Below are 21097 nucleotides of genomic sequence, written 5' to 3'. Positions count from 1 at the left end.
AAGTTATTACAATTTGAGAAATTTATTACAAAATGGACTTGACACATTTTTTTTTTTTTTTTTTTTAATTTAATAATATGGTACATTATGTACAGGGGTTGGACAAAATAATGGAAACACCTTCACCTCAAGATGATAATGCCCCAATCCATACAGCTAGAATTGTTAAAGAATGGCATGAGGACCATCCTAATGAAGTTGAGCATCTCGTATGGCCGGCACAGTCCCCAGACCTCAACATTATTGAGCATTTATGGTCAGTTCTAGAGATTCAAGTAAGATGTCAATTTCCACCGCCATCGTCTCTAAAAGAGTTGGAGGGTATTCTAACTGAAGAATGGCTTAAAATTCCTTTGGAAACAATTCACAAGTTGTATGAATCAATACCTCGGAGAATTGAGGCTGTAATTGCCGCAAAAGGCGGACCTACATCATATTAAATTATATTTTGTTGATTTTTTAAGGTGTTTCCATTATTTTGTCCAACCCCTGTATGTCCCAAAGGTGTGACGGTTTAGCTCTTTTTTTATATCCAGAAATAATGTTTACATTGTTAAAGACACTTTCCTGAGTTTTTTTTTTTTTTTTTTTTTCAACTGGCATAGACACCTTTATATTGATCAAAATATTTTAATTTGCCTTAAAAAGGTTCTGTGTAGAAATAAAGCCATTTATTGTTCAACATCAGCATTTTCTACTTTGTGTGTGCATGTTGGAATGTGTGTACTAATTGCGAATGTAACGGTAATAGGTAAGCTATCATTACCACTGCTACAACTACTAATCTGCAGGGCTACTTCAATTAAAGACGGTAAAAAAAATCTACTTGAGTGTCGTTATTACGTAATAAACCATGTTATTAAATTTTCCTGAAAATATAAATGTGTCAAGTGCATTTTGTAATAAATTTCTCAAATTGTAATAACTTACTATATAATATAATATATATATATATATATAAATTTACGACATAATGCATTGAGGTAGTTTATTACAAAATGCGTCAGTTTATTACATAATGCGGCTTTATTACAAGATGACGTAACATTCTTATTACATTTTGAACTTTTATTACATAATGGGAATTTATTACATAATGCGGCTCAACAGGGTTTTTTTGCACTAAAACAAAGACAAAAATTTGGAGTTGTCATTATTTATAGGTTATTATGTTATTTTTTTTACTGGTCCAACCCACTGGAGATCAAATCAGGCTGAATGTGGCCCCTAAAAGAAAATGAGTTTGAGACCCCTGCTCTAGTGGTTACATAAATCCCCTCGCCTGTAGATATAAATATATAATACATTGGTGTCATTTTCAGGTCATTGCTAATATTTGAAAGTAGAAATACTACATGTAGCCCCTTTAATCGAGAAACTATCAGATACTACCATTTAAGACTAAGAACATGTGGGTTGATTTCAATATATTCTTCAAAATAAACTCCATTGTAAAATCAAAACTCCAAATATATCAGTGAGTAAAAGCAGACGGCTGCAGCTCTTTTGTTTTCCTTTCTGTCCTTTCTGTAATCAGAGGAGGCCAAGTCCCAACTGTATACCCAAATCCAAACACACTCGCACACATCTCCCAGTGTCAAAAGATGTGATGGATTACAACAATCAAACAATATTTCATGAGTCCCAGCTGGCTGTGAGGAGCCACAGCCAGTTAAATTTGTAGGAGGGAACATTTCTCTTTGTCTATTTTTATCCCCACTGTCTTTTCGTCTTCCCTATGATGAGTCACATTCGGCGCTCGACCTGCCGTGACGCACAGCGATCCAAATACAAACACACGCCAACATCTGTTCAGATCTTTATTGTGTAAATTATACGTATGGTATGAACGTTTAGGGTCTAATTCTCTCAATAACACATTGTTGATTCAGTTTGATATGGCAGTCATAATAATATTAAAAGACATGGACTGAAATTAACCCTTTCATGTATACTGGTCACTACAGTGGACAGTTTTTCTACAGCTGTTCTCTTGTATATTTGTCAGGGTAGAGACTGCGATCTGGTAGGATCGGCGATTCTACCAGTAGAGACTCCGATTGTTGTCTCTACCAGTAGAAACTCCGATCAGAGTCTCTACTGGTAGAAACTCTGATCCTACCAAACATTTAATAGGATTGAAGTTTCTACTGGTAGAAACTCCGATCCTACTGGTAGAAACTCCGATCGGAGTATCTACTGATAGAAACTCCGATCTTACCAATAGAATTGCCAAATGCAAAGTTAATGTTGAAATTCCAAAGGTTTTGAGAAAATTGTTGTCATTTTATATTTCACAAATGGTTTTAATATTTGGTGCTTTCCATAAATTATTTATATATTATGTGAGCGTGCTGAGACTAACTAAAAAGTCCAGATGTGGGTTAGGGTTAGGGTTAGGTAGGTAGGATCAGAGTTTCTACCAGTAGAGACTCCGATCGGAGTTTCTACTGGCAGGATCGGAGTTTCTACCAGTAGAGACTGATCGGCGTTTCTACTGGTAGAATCGCCGATCCTACCAGATCGCAGTCTCTACCCTGACATATTCATAGGTTTTGTTGTTTTATTTGCATATCTAATATTGCACATATTTGCACCATCTCATACACTGCAATATATACAATTACTGTGACTTCGTCGTTCTTGATAAACCTGATCTGCAGTAACATGTTTGAGTGTAAATCAATTGCTTGTTGTTTTTAGACTGTAATTAACAGTTTTCTTAAACAAAAAGGGTGTTTTTCCATATTATCTCCCTGAAGTGAGTAATAACTAGTAATATAGTATGATAACATGTGAGAAAACATCAGATTAGCGGCAATAAACATGTTGTTTTTACACAGTATATCACTTTCTGTTATTGCGTTTTAAATACATGTTTCTTTGCTTCAAAAATTAAACGCATGGTGTCCAGCTGAGTGGACATTTTTGTAACTCCATAAAAAATAGGTTCATTAAAAAAATTCAATCATACTAGTTTTATCATGCCTGAAGAAGAATAAAAACACTCAGGAAAAAAAAAAAATCTTAACTAAGGTTCTCATAATTCATGCATCAAAGGGTTAAACAGATGTTGATGAAACCAGAAGCACAAAAATGACATTACATGACAAACTGTAACAAGACAAAAATGATATTAAAGGTATATTAACCCATACAGACCTAGTGTTACTTTTGTGGCAGCTCCCAAATGGATTTATCTCCATATTTAACATTTCTTGAGTGATTCATCATCATTTATTGTAATATTATCTCCTTTATTTGACTTTTTTTCTGGTGAAAATCAGGTATTTTCCTATATTTAATTTATTAATCATGTAGATGTTCATGAAAGCTCAGATCAACAGCGTGTTTTGCCTTTCACTGATATTTCAGACTGGAAGTACTCCGGTTATTAAAAAATAATTCCACATTGCAGTGCTTCCAAACAACTGTGTCCTCCTCAGCCCCCCATCTGAAGACATTTAAAATGAAAATGTCCATGTAGAAGACCGGTACTTTTCTCCATGTTTATGTCCACACTAGTTTATTTCTGGTTGTGAGTGATTGACAGGAGTCTTAAGACCACTAATAAGTACTAATACTAATAAGCCTAATAATATGTGATGTTCAGTTATTAAAAGCAAGCAAAGGGGGCCCTCTAGTGGTCGGAATTAATTGCACTAATGTATGTTTTGTTCTTGCGGTGTTACCGTAGTCAGTACGGACATAAGAAGGAACTAACAGACATGTTTCTTTCACTCTGTTTGTATGGCCCCAAAAACTTTTGCCTGTGAGTATTTCATGTCCAGTTATTGTAAGAATGAAAAGTATAAAATATCTCTGACGTGAACATTTGTTGCTGGATAAAAAGTAAATCTTAATCTGTAAATGCTAATTGTTAGCGTGTCTATGGATTTTCCCATTCAAGTTAGCATCGAGCTAGCAATCTTTTTCCCATTCAGTTAAATGTATAATGCCATGTAAATGTACTAAGGCAATGAACATAACAGACATATTTTGTAAGTATGTTGCAGTTTTACAGTGAGTCTCAAGTAAAAGATTTGGAGAGAAGTTTTCGGCGTCCGGCTTTTCTTGGGAAACCTGTTGTCTATCTGCCAAGCTAATCGCTACATGCACACAAGCATGAGCAGAATAATATGAGTTAGAATAAAACGGCATTAACGTGAGATAAAAAAAAAATTGTCGGCATTATTTAATGAATGCGTTAACGCTGTAATAACACGTTAACTTGCCCAGCCCTAATAATAATAGTGAATATATCTGTAAAACAACACCATATTTATGTTTGTCGGCATGTTTATGGAATGACTTCTCGTGTCATCTCGCGATAATAAATAAACAAATCATCGCATTTGTGATTTAATGGAAAAAACAATATTACGCACTTCTGTTTTTTCGACAATTAGTAGATATCGGTAAAGTTTTGCACGTACAGTATGTCCAATGGAAAAGCGACTTATGACTCACTCCTCCCTCTAGTGGTCACTTAAATCCCCAGATCATCAGTGTGAATACATTAAGTTCGTATCTTTACAGTCCAAAACATCACCGTCTTTTTGAACAACAGGGATCTTTATTCTAAACACTTTAATGGTAATTTTAGGTCATCTTTTAATATTTGAAATTAGAAATACTACATATATCTTGAATCAGTATATACTTCATGTCCTTACTCCTGACAGAAGATTTAAAGAATGATAGCTCACATTAAAATACCATTATCAGAAATCATTTTATGCTACACTTGTGTGTTGCTCTTTCAAACATGCCATCATTCAGCCATGCAGTACATTACACAAAGCCAAAACACCTGTTTTATTTACCTCTAACCAGTGGACACTCAAATGTTATCCTCATTAACCTGTCTACACAAAGCTGGCATGTGTTACAGTACATCTGGCTCTACAAATCAACTGCCTGGCATTTACTGTTAATTGGCTTGTATTCTGGGAGCTATTAATAGGAATCTGGCTCCATTCAATAGGTAGGTTTGGATGTGTATGGTACTGTCTGCATGTGGGTAACGCCTTAAATCACAGGTGTCAAACATGCGGCCCGGGGGCCAAATCTGGCCAGCTAAAGGGTCCAGTCCGGCCCTTGGGATGAATTTGTGAAATGCAAAAAATTACACTAAGATATTAGCAATCCTTTCAGTTCAGGTTCCACATTCAGAACAGTTCAATCTCAAGTGGGCAGGACCAGTAAAATACTATCATAATAACATAGAAATAATGACAACTCCAAATTTTCTCTTTGTAAATGTAAATAAGTATAATTTTGCAAAAAATATGAATAACCTGAACAAATATGAACAACCTGAAATGTCTTAAGAGAAGTAAGTATAATGCTAACAATATTCCACCTGTTATTAAATGTTTTGTGTGTTTGTAGATCCACTGTGATCTGTAAGTTATAATGTACATGTGGAAATGATAAACTGAGGCCGAATATTGTTAAAATTACACTTATTTTTTTCAGTTTGTTCATGTTATTCATATTGTTTGAAAGGATAGTTTGTAGACGTAAACCTTTTCATATGTAAATTTACTTTTTTCGCTCTAAAACATACAGACAAGTTTGGAGTTGACTTTATTTATATATTATTATGCTGTTATTTTACTGGTTTGGCCCACTGCAGATCAAATTTAGTTGAATGTGGCCCCTGAACTAAAATGAGTTTGACACCCCTGCCTTAAATCATCAGGACATGAATATTACCCATGTTACCGACAGTAGTGCAACAGCAGCCTGCATACACGTTAATATTCCAGGATAAAAATTGGAATTAAACCGATTAAGGTGATTAAAAGAAATCAACAATTCAGACGATATAGAAATAAACAATGACTGACATGCTTGTCTTTATTAATGTACCTACACATAGATAGATAGATAGATAGATAGATAGATAGATAGATAGATAGATAGATAGATAGCATATTACTACGACCGCTATTAGCCTACTACTACTATTACTACTACTACTACTACTGCTATGCTACAATTTTTAGGATAGATAGACAGACAGACAGACAGACAGATAGATGAAAACTAACAAAAATAAACACAAATAAGCAACAAAATGAGCAAAAAGAACAAGATAATAAACAAAATTAATGAAAAATGAATACAATGTTACCAAATAGGCAACAAAATGAACAAAAACTAAACATAAATAAGCAAGAAAAAAACAAAATAATGAAAAAAAGATCAGACACAGATAGATAGATGAAAATTAACAAAAATAAACACAAAGAAGCAACAAAATGAGCAAAAAGAACAAGATAATAAACAAAATTAATGAAAAATGAACAAAATTTTACCAAATAGGCAACAAAATGAACAAAAACTAAACATAAATAAGCAAGAAAAAGAACAAAATAATGAAAAAAAGATCAGATAGATAGACAGACAGACAGACGAAAGTTAACAAAAATAAACACAAATAAGCAACAAAATGAGCAAAAAGAACAAGATAATAAACAAAATGAATGAAGAATTAACAAAGTTTTACCAAATAGGCAACAAAATGAACAAAAACTAAACATAAATAAGCAACAAAAAGAACAAAATAATGAAAAAAAGATCAGATAGATAGATAGACAGAGATAGATAGATGAAAATTAACAAAAAATAAACACAAATAAGCAACAAAATGAGCAAAAAGAACAAGATAATAAACAAAATTAATGAAAAATGAATACAGTGTTACCAAATAGGCAACAAAATGAACAAAAACTAAACATAAATAAGCAAGAAAAAAATAAAATAATGAAAAAAAGATCAGACACAGATAGATGAAAATTAACAAAAATAAACACAAAGAAGCAACAAAATGAGCAAAAAGAACAAGATAATAAACAAAATTAATGAAAAATGAACAAAATTTTACCAAATAGGCAACAAAATGAACAAAAACTAAACATAAATAAGCAAGAAAAAGAACAAAATAATGAAAAAAAGATCAGATAGATAGACAGACAGACGAAAATTAACAAAAATAAACACAAATAAGCAACAAAATGAGCAAAAAGAACAAGATAATAAACAAAATGAATGAAGAATTAACAAAGTTTTACCAAATAGGCAACAAAATGAACAAAAACTAAACATAAATAAGCAACAAAAAGAACAAAATAATGAAAAAAAGATCAGATAGATAGATAGACAGACAGAGATAGATAGATGAAAATTAACAAAAAATAAACACAAAGAAGCAACAAAATGAGCAAAAAGAACAAGATAATAAACAGAATTAATGAAAAATGAATACAATGTTACCAAATAGGCAACAAAATGAACAAAAACTAAACATAAATAAGCAAGAAAAAGAACAAAATAATGAAAAAAAGATCAGATAGATAGACAGACAGACAGACGAAAATTAACAAAAATAAACACAAATAAGCAACAAAATGAGCAAAAGGAACAAGATAATAAACAAAATGAATGAAGAATTAACAAAGTTTTACCAAGTAGGCAACAAAATGAACAAAAACTAAGCATAAATAAGCAAGAAAAAGAACAAAATAATGAAAAAAAGATCAGATAGATAGACAGACAGACGAAAATTAACAAAAATAAACACAAATAAGCAACAAAATGAGCAAAAAGAACAAGATAATAAACAAAATGAATGAAGAATTAACAAAGTTTTACCAAATAGGCAACAAAATGAACAAAAACTAAACATAAATAAGCAACAAAAAGAACAAAATAATGAAAAAAAGATCAGATAGATAGATAGATAGACAGAGATAGATAGATGAAAATTAACAAAAAATAAACACAAATAAGCAACAAAATGAGCAAAAAGAACAAGATAATAAACAGAATTAATGAAAAATGAACAAAATTGTACCAAATAGGCAACAAAATGAACAAAAACTAAACATAAATAAGCAAGAAAAAGAATAAAATAATGAACAAAAGATCACATAGATGGATGGATGGATAGATGGATGGATAGATGGATGGATGGATGGATGGATGGATGGATGGATGGATAGATGGATAGATGGATGGATGCTAATGTTAGCTAACATTCCTGTTACGCTAGCAGACTGGGTATTTCAAATACTGTTTTTGTATAAACTCAATGCCAGAATCTTCTGACAGTCTAACTTTTTAACCTCAACTCAAAAAAAAAAAAAAAAAAAAAAAAACCTTACGTGACTCACAGTGAATACATTGAGGTAAAACTTTCTTGCACAGACAGACAGACTTTATTGATCCCAAACTGGGAAAGGATGTTCAAAGGATGAAGACAAAGTTGGTGCAGTTCTTTGAAAAGAAGTAGTAGGTGAAAGTCTCTGTATCATGTGACCCATTCATTAATAGTACATCTAAGTAACTCAGACTTGTTTTTGTGTACTCTTACATCTGTGGTCTATTAGGGCTTAGACTAATCGTGCACGGTCATGCCCTTGTAACTATGTAGGAGTGAAAAAAAAACAAAAACACACTTCCACTCTCAGTTTTTCTAACATGTACTCAAAGTCTTTTTTTCTCCCACTGTTTGTGTTTGTCTCCTCTACTTCTATACATTTAGATAAAAGCGTGCTGTCTCCTTCCCTGCTGTCCTCGGCCTCATCCCTCAGAGACCACGCCGCTTTCTTTCAGTCAGAAACCATGCGGCCGGCCAACGACCCTAAAGAGCGTGATCCCTCCCATGTGCGCATGCTGAACGATGTCCTCCGCGACCTGGAGAAGAGCTTCCTCATCCCACATCCCCCACCTGGAGTGTACAGGTCAGACCTAAAGCTAGTGTCCCACTTTAAGAACAGCGGTGTAGTGCAGTAGGTTACGGGTAGATAAAGCATTTCACCTGTGTGTGTTGTTCATTTCAGTGTCTGACATCTCACAGTTAATTGATTTTTTATATATATATTCTTATAAAAGAGGCTCTGATTCCTTTTCAATTGCTTTTACTTGAGTAGAAATGCAGAAAGCCAACACCTGAGGAGCAGATATCGGAAAAAAAACAAACTACTACTCTCTCAACAATTCAACTATAATTCATTTAATGTATGAAAATGTTCATTAAACCTATATATAATGAGTTAAAAGACTAATTTGCAATATAATTGAGAGAAAAAAAAACAACAACACAAAGTCAGTGGTAAATAAATAATAAAACCTATAAACATTGTTGACGGAATCACAACACTAGATAAGAAGAAGAGAGAGCAATTCAGTAAGACATTAGCACCATTAAGAATAAATAAGGCAATTATAATATAGAGCAATTGAATCAGCGAAAACCAGAACAGCAAGTGGTTATGATGAAATTAAAAATTTAAATTGTCCTACAAATATTTAAATGACATAAGCCTTTTTTTTTTTTTTTTTTTTTGCATGTGGTTCCAGGTTGCAGGTGCATCGTGGGTAAAACTAGATTTTCAAAGATCAGGAGAAACAACTGGAACCTGTAACATCATTAAATCACTTGAGTACTTCCTATACGTTTCTGCATTAACAGAAGGCAATGAGGTGATGTAAGAACTAAAAGACAAACTAATGTTTCAGAAATAAATCAAATCCCAATTATTAATCCTATTATGATTTTCCGAAGTGGTATTTGCTGTTGTTAGTTAGCAGGTGATTTCAATTTCTGATACAAGCATATGGAAAATATCATCTTATCATGCAGCCACTTGATATGTAAACGCAAATGCAAATGTATGGAAGTAAATTTGTGCCATCAGATATTGAATAGTTGTATTTCATAGGAATTTTTTTTTAATAATTGAATTTTTCTTTTTTTTTTTTCTTTTTTTTTTACACAGTTTCATAATCTGAATTCAAGTTTTTTAATTCAATATTCTCAAATGCAATGTTTCAAATTCAGTATAAAAAAATTCAATATGGCACGGACATCTTGACGAGGCAAAACCAATGCAGTAACGAGCCACTTGATCTAACTTTCACTCAATCATGACTCGCACAGAAGATCACATGGTGCTCAGGTAGCTGCGCAGGCGTGGTGATTCGCATGTTTGATGTGATCATAGCATCACATGATCTTCGGCGCAACGCATGATTGGGTGAAAGTTAGATCAAGTGGCTCGTTACTCCATTGGTTTTGCCTGGTTAAGATGTCTGTACTGTATGGAATTTTTACCTCCACCAAAGAGGTTATGTTTTCATCAGGGTTTGTCTGTTTGTTTGTCTGTTAGCAAGATAACTCAAAAAATTAAGGACAGATTTTGAGGAAATTATAAGGAAACATTGACACTGGCACAAGGAACAAATGATAAAATTTTGGTGGTGATTGGGGGCGGGGGCTCTCTGAGTGCTTTTCTAGTTTTTTTATATTGAATTTGAAATGCATTGTATTTGAGAATATTGAAGTAAAAACTTTTTTTTTTTAACAATTGAATTCAGATTATGAAACTGTAAAAAAAAAAGCAAATAAACTAGAATGTTGAGCTCATAGTACTCTCTCCTTCTTCTGACATGTTTCAATAAGAAAGATATTTTCTTTTTTGTTTTGCTTTTATTGAAACATATAGAGCAGGATATTTCTCATACTCTAGCGGGAGGCAATTTAAGGAAGTGAGGTCATCTGCCGGAAGTACAGAACACTGACCTTCAACTTAAAAGTGTACAAAATATAAAGTGCATGTACACACACACACAAAAAAAAGTAACAGGAAAAACAAACAAGTCAAGATTTGCATAAATAACATTTGTTCATGAGAACATAAATCTAACATATAAATTATTTAAAATATAACTATTGAAAAACATTCTTGCAAAATACAACTATTCAATATCTGATGGCACAGATTTACTTCCATACATTTGACCAAACCCTGTTCACAAGTCCAACAGCTGCTGTTTATATGTTATGTGTTCGGTACGATGTTGCCTGCTCAGGTGTCACATGCTTTGATGTTACATGATTTCTTAGTTTATATAAAGAAATTTCAGAGAAAACAATAGATATGGATAGGTTTAGATAAAATTCCAACTTTGTTCTTGTAATATTGTGATTTTTTTCTCCAAATTTAACAGCTTTCAGTTTACACAAATTGATTTTTTTCTTTTCCAGCAGCAGTGATTTAGTCTCTTACAAAAGTGCAGCAAAATATTAGCCGCAGATTAGTTGGTGAAACGTTTTAGTCAAACTGTCTAAACTATAAATCACATCAGATCTTATTTAATTTAAGTAAAGCTGAGCCTAACTGATAATGGTGACTTTTCCTCACAGCTCATATTTATATTTCTGAACAGTTACACCTGTGTTTAGCATCCACACATTCTCTGACACATACTCTGTCTTCCCCAAGAGCTCTTTCGCTGTCTAATTTACCACTTGATTCTTGCAGAATAAATGGCTTGTGCTGTTCAGTGTTATTCACAGTTTATGGCAGTAATAGACATGTTAATTGTCCTAGACTGCCATTAGCATCCAAGCTAAAATTAGCTGCTCCATCATGCTCGGAAAGCATTAAGGCTTAATAGCACTCATTTATAAAGGAAGTTACCGTTCTCTCACAGGATGAAGACAATTAAACTAAAAGCACTGAAGAGTTTTTAAAATGTTTACTTTAACAGTTTCTGTACCGGTAGTGTTTACATGTTTATTATTTCTTTTTTTTAATCATATTTAGATGTACCCTGGGAACACACAATGATGCCTGTGACTCACATTTCTGTGCTTATGTCTCATCGTCTCTTTGTTCAAAATGACTCATTTAGATGCCCGATGTATTTAAATCCTGTTCTCTGTATATATAAATGTCATAGGATTACATCTAAATGCTATATTTAAAGACTGTATATGGCACATCAGAATAGTTGTTGCTTTATTCACGTTTTCTGAACAAGTGCATTATTTTTAAGAATCAATACTGTGCTGTTTTGGAGTTAAGACGGAATGATAATGAAAAAAACAAACAAACAAAAAAACTCAAATAGATTACACTATGAACATTGCAAAACTACACAGCACTTGCCATTGAATCGAAAATGCATACAATCGTGGAAAAAATTATTAGACCACCCTTGTTTTCTTCAATTTCTTGTTCATTTTAATGCCTGCTACAACTAAAGGTACATTTGTTTGGACAAATATAATGATAACAACAAAAATAACTCATAAGAGTTTAATTTCAGAGCTGATATCTAGCCATTTTCCATGTTTTCTTGATAATAACCAAAATCACTTCAGTTCTTACATCAATATCTATGGCATTGTACTGACAAAAACAGTGCTTTTAGGCATTCTATGTTTTCTTTTCTGTCTGTTTTAGTCACACGATACACAACCACTGTTTTTGATGACTTTTGATGGTCTAATAATTTTTTTTTCGCAACTGTACAACACGAACCCTCTAAAGCTACGTTCAGACAGCAGATTTTAATGCACAATTTGTATTTTTTGGTGAAATCCAATTTTTTTGTGTGCTAGTTCATATTACACATTTTAAATGTGACTTCTATCAGTTTTGAGTATGAACTGAATGCGACCCTGAAGTGACCCACATGTGCAAAAGAGGTCCTGATGTAATATGTGACCACATGGGCATGCACTGTGTTTACAGAAGTATGTTTTTCCCGCCGCTTCTCCTCCTGGAACATAGATTTGTGACGTTTATCGCATTTTAATGACACAAAGGTCGGATAAATGTGACCTGGCCGTTCAGACTGAAGTCGCATTGCAAAATATCAGATACGTATCGGATTGAGGACCACATATGAAAGTGGCCTGGGTTGGATTTGTGCTGTTCAAACTGTCTGTAACAGATCGGATCCAGGTCACATATAGGCAAAAAAAAAAATCAGATTTGGGCCACATTTGCATGCAGTCTGTACGTATCTTATGTCACACTACTCTGCTGTAACTAGTTTGTTCGTCTGCATCTGTCAACTCATGCAGTTATATTGAAAAAGAAGCCACATTACCACATTAGGTCACATTTCATACATTTAAATAAATAACACAAGGATGAGCTGGTGGTTGGATGCATCTGAATACTCCTTTTTGCTCATGAAAGCTCCTGAGTAAAATATCCCAGAATGACAGTGTCGGCCATGATGAGAGATGTCAGGATACTTGAGTGTTTCCTTTAGCATAAGCATACACCAGACTGGACAGCTGAAACTCTCAGTTCTTTTAAATCAAGGTTAAAGACTTATTTGTTTACAGCTGCCTTTGATTAGACTAGGTTTTTTTTTTTCAGTTCTAATACCTGCACTGACACTCATAATTTTAACTTGATTGATTTAACATTAAAATCTTAATTTTAGTCTAAACTGTTTTTAGCTGTTGTTTAAACCGTCTCTTCATGTTTTAATGTTTTAACCAATGGTTTTTGAAGTTAGTAAAAATTTTTGATTAGTAGATGGTTTTGGTTACCAGTGGCTGTTTGGGTGTTTATGGGTTAAGAGAGAGGAGGGGCTAAGGCATCATCGTTTCAGAAAAAATGTGCATGAGTTGTAAACATGGAAATGTAAGGGAAGTGCTTTCAGATCTATTCACTTTGGGAACCGGTTTCAAAAATTAATGTATTCGGGCTCCCAAAATCCTGGCTCTATGTGGACGAAATGCCCATACAATTAACCCTGTAAAGCCTGAACCATTAAATCACTGACAGAAAATTCCAGTTCTTTGAAACTGGAACCTTTATTGGTCCTCCTGAACAACCAAAAAAATGTTTGTTCAAATACCAATGTCCATGTATGAGTTTCAATTTTGTATCATATTTGATACATCAGGTCTCAAATATTATTTTTGAACAAACAAAAACATAATATAACACAAACATGTCTAACAAATTGTTAATTCCTTTTCAAAATTGGCAAAGTTCTGCCTCCTTCCTCATTAATGACAATCTTGTAGTGTCACTGGAAAGGCCTCTGGTGAATGAATTCCTCCCCCCGGTGGATTATCTGTGTATTGCATGTATCCAATTGTATACATCAGATTTTTCAAAGAAAAAATTATCACACTGATCATGTAGAGGGCTTCAAAACTCATGTATCAAATATGGTACATTTGGCGTTATAGAGCTAAAAATTAAATAAAACTTTTGCAGATACTCCTAAACTTCTGTGTGAACGGCTCCTCAGTATTTTTCAAGTCCCAAGGGCATTACAAGGAGGAGAAGATGTCACCTCTATTTTCCACTGTTTACTTGAAGGTGAAAAACTGAAGGAGGTGTAAACTTTGGGAGAAATTAATCTTATCTAAAGCTCGTTTTCGTTTCCACCAAATGGGTTTCAACATGACACAAAGTGCATCTTCCATAATGTAATTATTGCACACAGAGGACCCTTTTTCAGCTTGTTACACTCAGAAGTTTCCTCTGCAGTGAACTAGAAACTTTGGCATTGACTTTGGGAATCATCACCGCAGATTAGTGGCCTTTGGACTTTAAAAGGCCACGCAGCTGAATTTTCATGAGACCCACCTCTAAATCACGCTGCATTAATAAGGCGTTTGATAATGCCATATGTGATGTCATATGTCAGTTAATGCATTTAAAGTTAGACGGATTCTTTAATCATATTCGATCAGGAATTCACCTCAGAAAATATGGAAAATATGGTCTGATATCACCTCCACAGTGGAGCCACGACACACACACAAACACACATCACACAGGTGTCAGTGTAGGATGGAGTGATACTTTAGAGCCAGAAGGTGAAACTTAAACTAGGGATGGGAATTGAGAACCGATTTTTTTTCTTTTGTTTTTTGAGAACTGGATCCCAGTAGCTCGATTCCTTGGAATCATTTGTCTGCCTGCTTAACGATTCTGCTTATCGATTCATTCATTCATTGCGCATGCGCGATGACATCACGCGTACACTGCATTGTTTTGGTCAGAACGTGGCCAACATGGCGTTGAAGCAGAAACGGTCTAAAAAGACGACACCAGGTCCAGTTGAACACTGGCAAAGCTTCCATTTCTTCTAAAGGGTGGAATCCCTCCAACATACTCAAACATTTGTCCGCAGCATGTGATTCATTTGATTCACTAGTTAGCAGCGCTTGTGAATCTAGCGGCAGAGTGAACACCAGGCCATCATCTGGGCCCAGTTCCGGTGCAGGGAACAAATGTCGTACATCCTCAAATACCAGTTTCTGAAGGTAGGGGAAAGGAAATGAGGTGCACAACAACGGGAGACGGGCAGTGTCAAACCGGTCCGATGTGGTGGAAATGTAGCAATAGAGGAATTAGTAAAGCGTCTTTCGTTTCACTTTCACTATGTGCACCCGCCCCCCCTGAAACTGGGCCCAGTGTCCTCTGTTATTATTTGTACATATTGTATATGTGATATTTTCTGTGAAGAGATGGAAATATAAAAGACAGTTAATGCAAACACACCCATTTGTACTCTTTGATTCCCTCACCCAATGAGAATCGATAAGAGAATCGCATCGATAAGCACAATCGATAATGGAATCGGAATTGTTATATTGTTATCAATTCCCATGCCGAACTTAAACCCTGTTTCTCATGTCGTGGACCATGTGACAGAGTGAGTGACAGACAGAGGGAGAGACAGACAGACAGAGGGAGCAACAGACAGAACGAGCGACAGACAGACAGAGTGAGCGACAGAGCGAGCGCCAGACAGAGACAGCGAGTGACAGACAGACAGAGCGACAGACAGAGTGAGTGACAGAGCGAGTGACAGACAGACAGAGCGACAGACAGAGTGAGTGACGGAGCGAGTGACAGACAGACAGAGCGACAGACAGAGCGAGCGACAGGCAGACAGAGCAAGTGACAGACAGACAGACAGAGCGAAAGACAGAGCAACAGACACTGAGCGAGAGACAGACAGTGCGAGCGACAGACAGACAGAGGGAGCAACAGACAGACAGACAGACAGAGCAAGTGACAGACAGACAGAGCGGCAGACAGAGCGAGCGACAGGCAGACAGAGCAAGTGACAGACAGACAGACAGAGCGAAAGACAGAGCAACAGACACTGAGCGAGAGACAGACAGTGCGAGCGACAGACAGACAGAGGGAGCAACAGACAGGCAGACAGACAGACAGAGCAAGTGACAGACAGACAGAGCGGCAGACAGAGTGAGCGACAGGCAGACAGAGGGAACGACAGACAGGCAGACAGAGCAAGCGACAGACAGAGCGAACGACAGACAGAGCGAGCGACAGACAGAGCAAGCAACAGAGAGACAGACAGAGCGAGTGAGTGACAGACAGACAGACAGAGTGACAGACAGACAGACACTTGATTCATCCCACTGGGAAATTTACAGGTCCCAGCACAAACTTAAAAAAACTTCAAAACAACAACAGTACAAACACGGTGGTGAAAACACTTTAAAAGTTTACACATTAAAACTTGGTGTCATCTTTTTCAGTCTGAGGCGCTTCGGAAAGTCCTCTTTCATAGCCATTTTCAACAGATGGTGGATGACAGTGTGCGAATGAACGGATATGGTTGGTCAGTTTTTGTTCTGCCTGCGTTCATATAGTTTCCATATTATTATATAATGCCTGACTGATATAAAAACATTCAAAGTATTTATACCAGGGCTGTCAAACACAAGATATAGCCCAAAAGGATCTCCAGTGGGCCAGAGCAGTAAAATAACAACATAATGTATAAATAATGACGACTCCAAACTTTTCTCTGTTTTAAAAGGAAACAAGTAACATCACATTATGAAAATGTTTACATCTACAAACTATCCTTTAAAAAAGTGTGAATAACATGAACAACCTGGAATTCTTTAAGAAGAATAAGTGCAATTTTAACAATATTATATCCCAACTTACTTACACATGTGCATAATAACTTACAGATCACAGCAGTTCTACAAATGCACAAAACATCTGGCAACAGGCATAATGTTGTTAAAATTGCACTTAAGACATTTCTGAGACAGAGACAGACAATAATGATATTAACAAGCATATTTAATACGTAACTGACAGTATGCCATATGTTATCATAACTCCCATACATGTACCTCTGCATAGGAGTCGGACTGGTGCTATACCGCTGTGTTTTATAGAGAAGATACAAAATGTTCACAGTTCTCTGACTTTGAGGCTAAATTGTGCGCTGAAGGTCAGTGTTCCTTCACACCCTGCAGCTCACGACCTGTGTCTTAACAGATGAAGAATCACTCCATTTACTCTGTAAGACTGTCCGTTCAGCCACTTTAAGAGAAATCAATGTACTTGAGCCCCGAGGAGAGAAACACTCTGCAGTCTGTGCCATTCTGACCTACAAATGACTGCTCTGCTACCCCAAAGGCTCGTCTGTGTTTATATATGTGCTCTGCTATATGTGTGTGTGCATGCTCTTTTGTGACAGAAAGACAAAGAGCAATAGATAGGGGGGTCTTTTCAGAACGATAACTCATAGAGTGTGTTTTCCAGGCAGAGAATTAAGCATAAAGAGAAAGCAAACCCCAAAAGTTCCAACGTAATCTTTGTAAGACTTTTTTTTTATAAGGTTTTGCAGATGTACAGGGTGAGGAAGCAAAATTTACAATATTTTGAGGCAGGGATTGAAAGACAGTGTATGACCAATTAGTTTATTGAAAGTCATGAGAATTTATTTGCCACAAGAAAATTTACAAAATAGAAGATGTTTTTATTCTATGTGTCCTCCTTCTTTCTCAATAACTGCCTTCACACGCTTCCTGAAACTTGCGCAAGTGTTCCTCAAATATTGGGGTGACAACTTCTCCCATTCTTCTTTAATAGTATCTTCCAGACTTTCTCGTAATAGTTTTGCTCATAGTCATTCTCTTCTTTCCATTATAAACAGTCTTTATGGACACTCCAACTATTTTTGAAATCTCCTTTGGTGTGACGAGTGCATTCAGCAAATCACACACTCTTTGACGTTTGCTTTCCTGATTACTCATATGGGCAAAAGTTTCTGAAAAGGTATGGATAATAGTGTTAGGTATGATTATGACATCAATATATGTTTGGTTTCAAAACAATTGATGTAGTGCCTGCTGAGAAAAAACAACTAAATGTGCATTGTAAATTTTGCTTCCCCACCCTGTATATATTCGTATTCAGAACATTTACAAAGAGTTAAGTATACATGTTGTCTTTTAAGGAAAACCACAGAAAGAAAACGTGGTCGGTTAAGTATTGCTACTATAGGCACATTTTAACCCTTTTGGAGCTGGAAATAATTTTGTGATAACTTCCAAATTATTTTTTTTTAATTTTTTTTCCAGTTTGTAATTTATCACCATTTATGCATTTCTCAGTGAAGATCAGGTATTTGCCTATGTTTGAGTTTTTCTGAACATCTACACGATCTTGATTGAAATCAGATTATGTCAAAACTAGGGATGTAACAATTACTGGTATAACAATAAACCGCGGTAAAATTGCAGATGGTTAGTATTATCGTTTAAATTCTAATTATCATGATAACCGTGTTTGATTACCGCACTTTTAGGGGAAAAAAACGCCTATGTAAAGATCTGCTTTTATGTCAAATATTTGAGTATATTTTTTATTTATTTCAATTTTAATTTTATATACCTAATATTTGGAACCAATATTCACTGTTAAAGTCTTTGAAAAGGTTCGTTAAGCATCTGTGTGTTATTTATGCAATAAATTATACAAATTTTTCAAATTGGATTTTATATATTTTTTTGTGTTTTTTGTCCTTTTATGTTGATATAGTAGGTTAAAGTTAAAAAAAATAATGGACAGATGATATAAATGAAGTTGTGCTGAAAAAAAAAAAGACACCAAACATGGGTATAGTAAACATTTGTTTATATAGTATATAAAAGCAAAATCAAAAGTACTGAAAAACAGACAAAATGCTCAGACCACTAAGGGTTAATATTTGAATGTTTCTGCCAACAGCAGGTACATCGTGCCTGTTATTTTATTTATTTATTTATTTATTTATTTTTCAGAATACTGTACAACTTGGTTAAATTATTTCAGTGTGTGTATTAGTACTTTTTGAACATTTTGAGTATAATTTCAACAATACCGCGATAATAATGATAACCGTGATAATTTTGGTCAAAATAACCCTGATGTGAAATTTTCGTATCGTTGCGTCCCTATTTAAAACAAAGAAAACTGGTGGAAAAAGTGGCCTTTTCAGCAAAATACATCATTAAGTGAACATCAAACAAGTGTCTAAAACCACTGTCATTTATCAGACTATATGGGTTTTTACTAAGAATCAGTAATGCAGAAGATGACAGTGTTTCAGTGTTCATTATGGAGCCTCTGAGCGTCCAAATGGGTCATATCTGATATGGTTGAAAAGCTCCGAAACTGCATTTTACCAGAATTATTTAACACATCAAAACCCAGTGCTGCTTTAAAGGCTGCTCAAATGAAATTTTTCTCTATTTTTAACCTTTCTTAAGTGATTTATCACCATTTACTCTAATACTATCTTCTGTATTTTGCATTTTTAAGTAAAAATATGGTGTTTTCCTATATTTAATTTACTGATTATATAGATGTTCATTAAAGCTCAGATTAAGTGTAGGGTTATTATATCCCTGTATGTATATAAAAATATACATTTTTCTGCAAAATATTTAATTAACTGAACGTAAACCCAGTGTGTCCATCCACTGTCATTGATCCAACTCTATTGGTTTTACTGGTGAATCAATTTTGTAGAAGATGAAAGTGTTTCCATGGTAACTATGGAGCCTCTGAATGTCCAAATGGGTCATATCTGATGACCATGAAAAGATGACAAACTGCATTTTACACCAGTTATTTACATGTATTGATAGAATTAGTGGATCAACAAGTATTAAACATTTTATATCACTGAATGATTCTGGTTGCGTTTCTCAGTGAAAATCAGGTATTTACCTATATTTGAGTTTGTCTGAACATCTACATCAGGGGTCTAAAACATGTGGCCTGGGGGCCAAATGCGGCCTGTGGGATGAATTTGCAAAGTGCAAAACTTCCACAGTCAAGGCTGTGGAACTCATATCAGTTCAAGTTCCACATACAGACCAATATGATCAAGGAAAATAATAGCATAATAATGTATCAAAAATAATGACTATATTTTCTTCTCAGTTTGATGTGAAAAAAATATTACATTATGCCTATAAATGATGACAACTTCAAATTTTTGTCTTTGTTTTAGTGCAAAAAAACCATTAAATTATGAAAATATTTACATTTAAAAAACTATCCCTTAACAATAAAATGTGAATAACCTGAACAAATATGAGCAACCTGAAATGTCTAAAGAAAATTAAGCACAATTTTAACAGTTTTCTGCCAGGGTTAAATGTCTTTGATAATCCGATCCATAATGCACATGTAAAAATGATAAGTTGAGGCATAATATTGTTAAAACTGCACTTGTTTTTCTAAAGAAATTTAAGTTTTTTAAGGTTATTTAAATTTTTTTGTTTGGGTAGTTTATAAAAGTAAGTACTTTCATAATTTAATGGGGGTTTTTTTTGCACTAAAACAAAGGAAAAAATTTGGAGTTGTCATTATTTATAGGTTATTTTGTTATTATTTTACTGGTCCGGCCCACTTGACATCAAATCGGGCTGAATGTGGTCCCTGAAAGAAAATGAGTTTGAGACCCATGATCTACATGATCTTGAATAAAATCAAAGATTATGTCAAAACAAAGGAAACCGGAGGAAAGAGTGGCCTTTTCAGCAAAATATATCATTAAGTGAACATCAAACAAGTGTCGAAAACTACTGTCATTTATCAAAATATATGAATTTTTTCAAAGAATCAGTACTGCACAAGATGAAAGTGTTTCTGTGTGCCTTTGGGATTGTTTAGGAGTGTTTTTAAGCAAAAACATTTTTTGACCAAAATCTAATTTTTTTTCATACCGCGTCCTTACGATTTTTTATACCAGGGGTCGAAAATGACCCTCTTCAAAATGGTTTCAAAATGTCTGAAATACCTCACATGTGACTAATTGATGACTTTGGGATATTTTAGAAGTAATTTTAAGCAAAAAATTTTTGGACCAAAATCTCCTTTTTTTTCATACGATTTTTCTTACGATTCTTACGATTTTTTTTAACCGGTGGTTTAAAATGACCCTCTTCAAAATGGTTTCAAATTATCTGAAATACCTCACATGT

General features: G+C 34.5%; 1 protein-coding gene across 1 annotated transcript in view; it reads left to right on the top strand.

Annotated features, from left to right (window-relative positions):
- The window catches only part of naaladl2 (N-acetylated alpha-linked acidic dipeptidase like 2), an 801028-nt gene that overhangs the window by 774076 nt on the left and 5855 nt on the right, over positions 1–21097 (top strand). The window contains exon 14 of the mRNA XM_030132744.1: positions 8555–8753. Coding sequence (XP_029988604.1) covers positions 8555–8753 — 199 coding nt within the window. The remainder of the gene's footprint in view (positions 1–8554; positions 8754–21097) is intronic.

Source organism: Sphaeramia orbicularis, chromosome 4 (genome assembly GCF_902148855.1).
Source record: "Sphaeramia orbicularis chromosome 4, fSphaOr1.1, whole genome shotgun sequence".
Classification (NCBI taxonomy): Eukaryota; Metazoa; Chordata; class Actinopteri; order Kurtiformes; family Apogonidae; genus Sphaeramia; species Sphaeramia orbicularis.
Note: the sequence above shows the minus strand (reverse complement) of the source record. Positions and strands in the feature narration are given on the sequence as shown.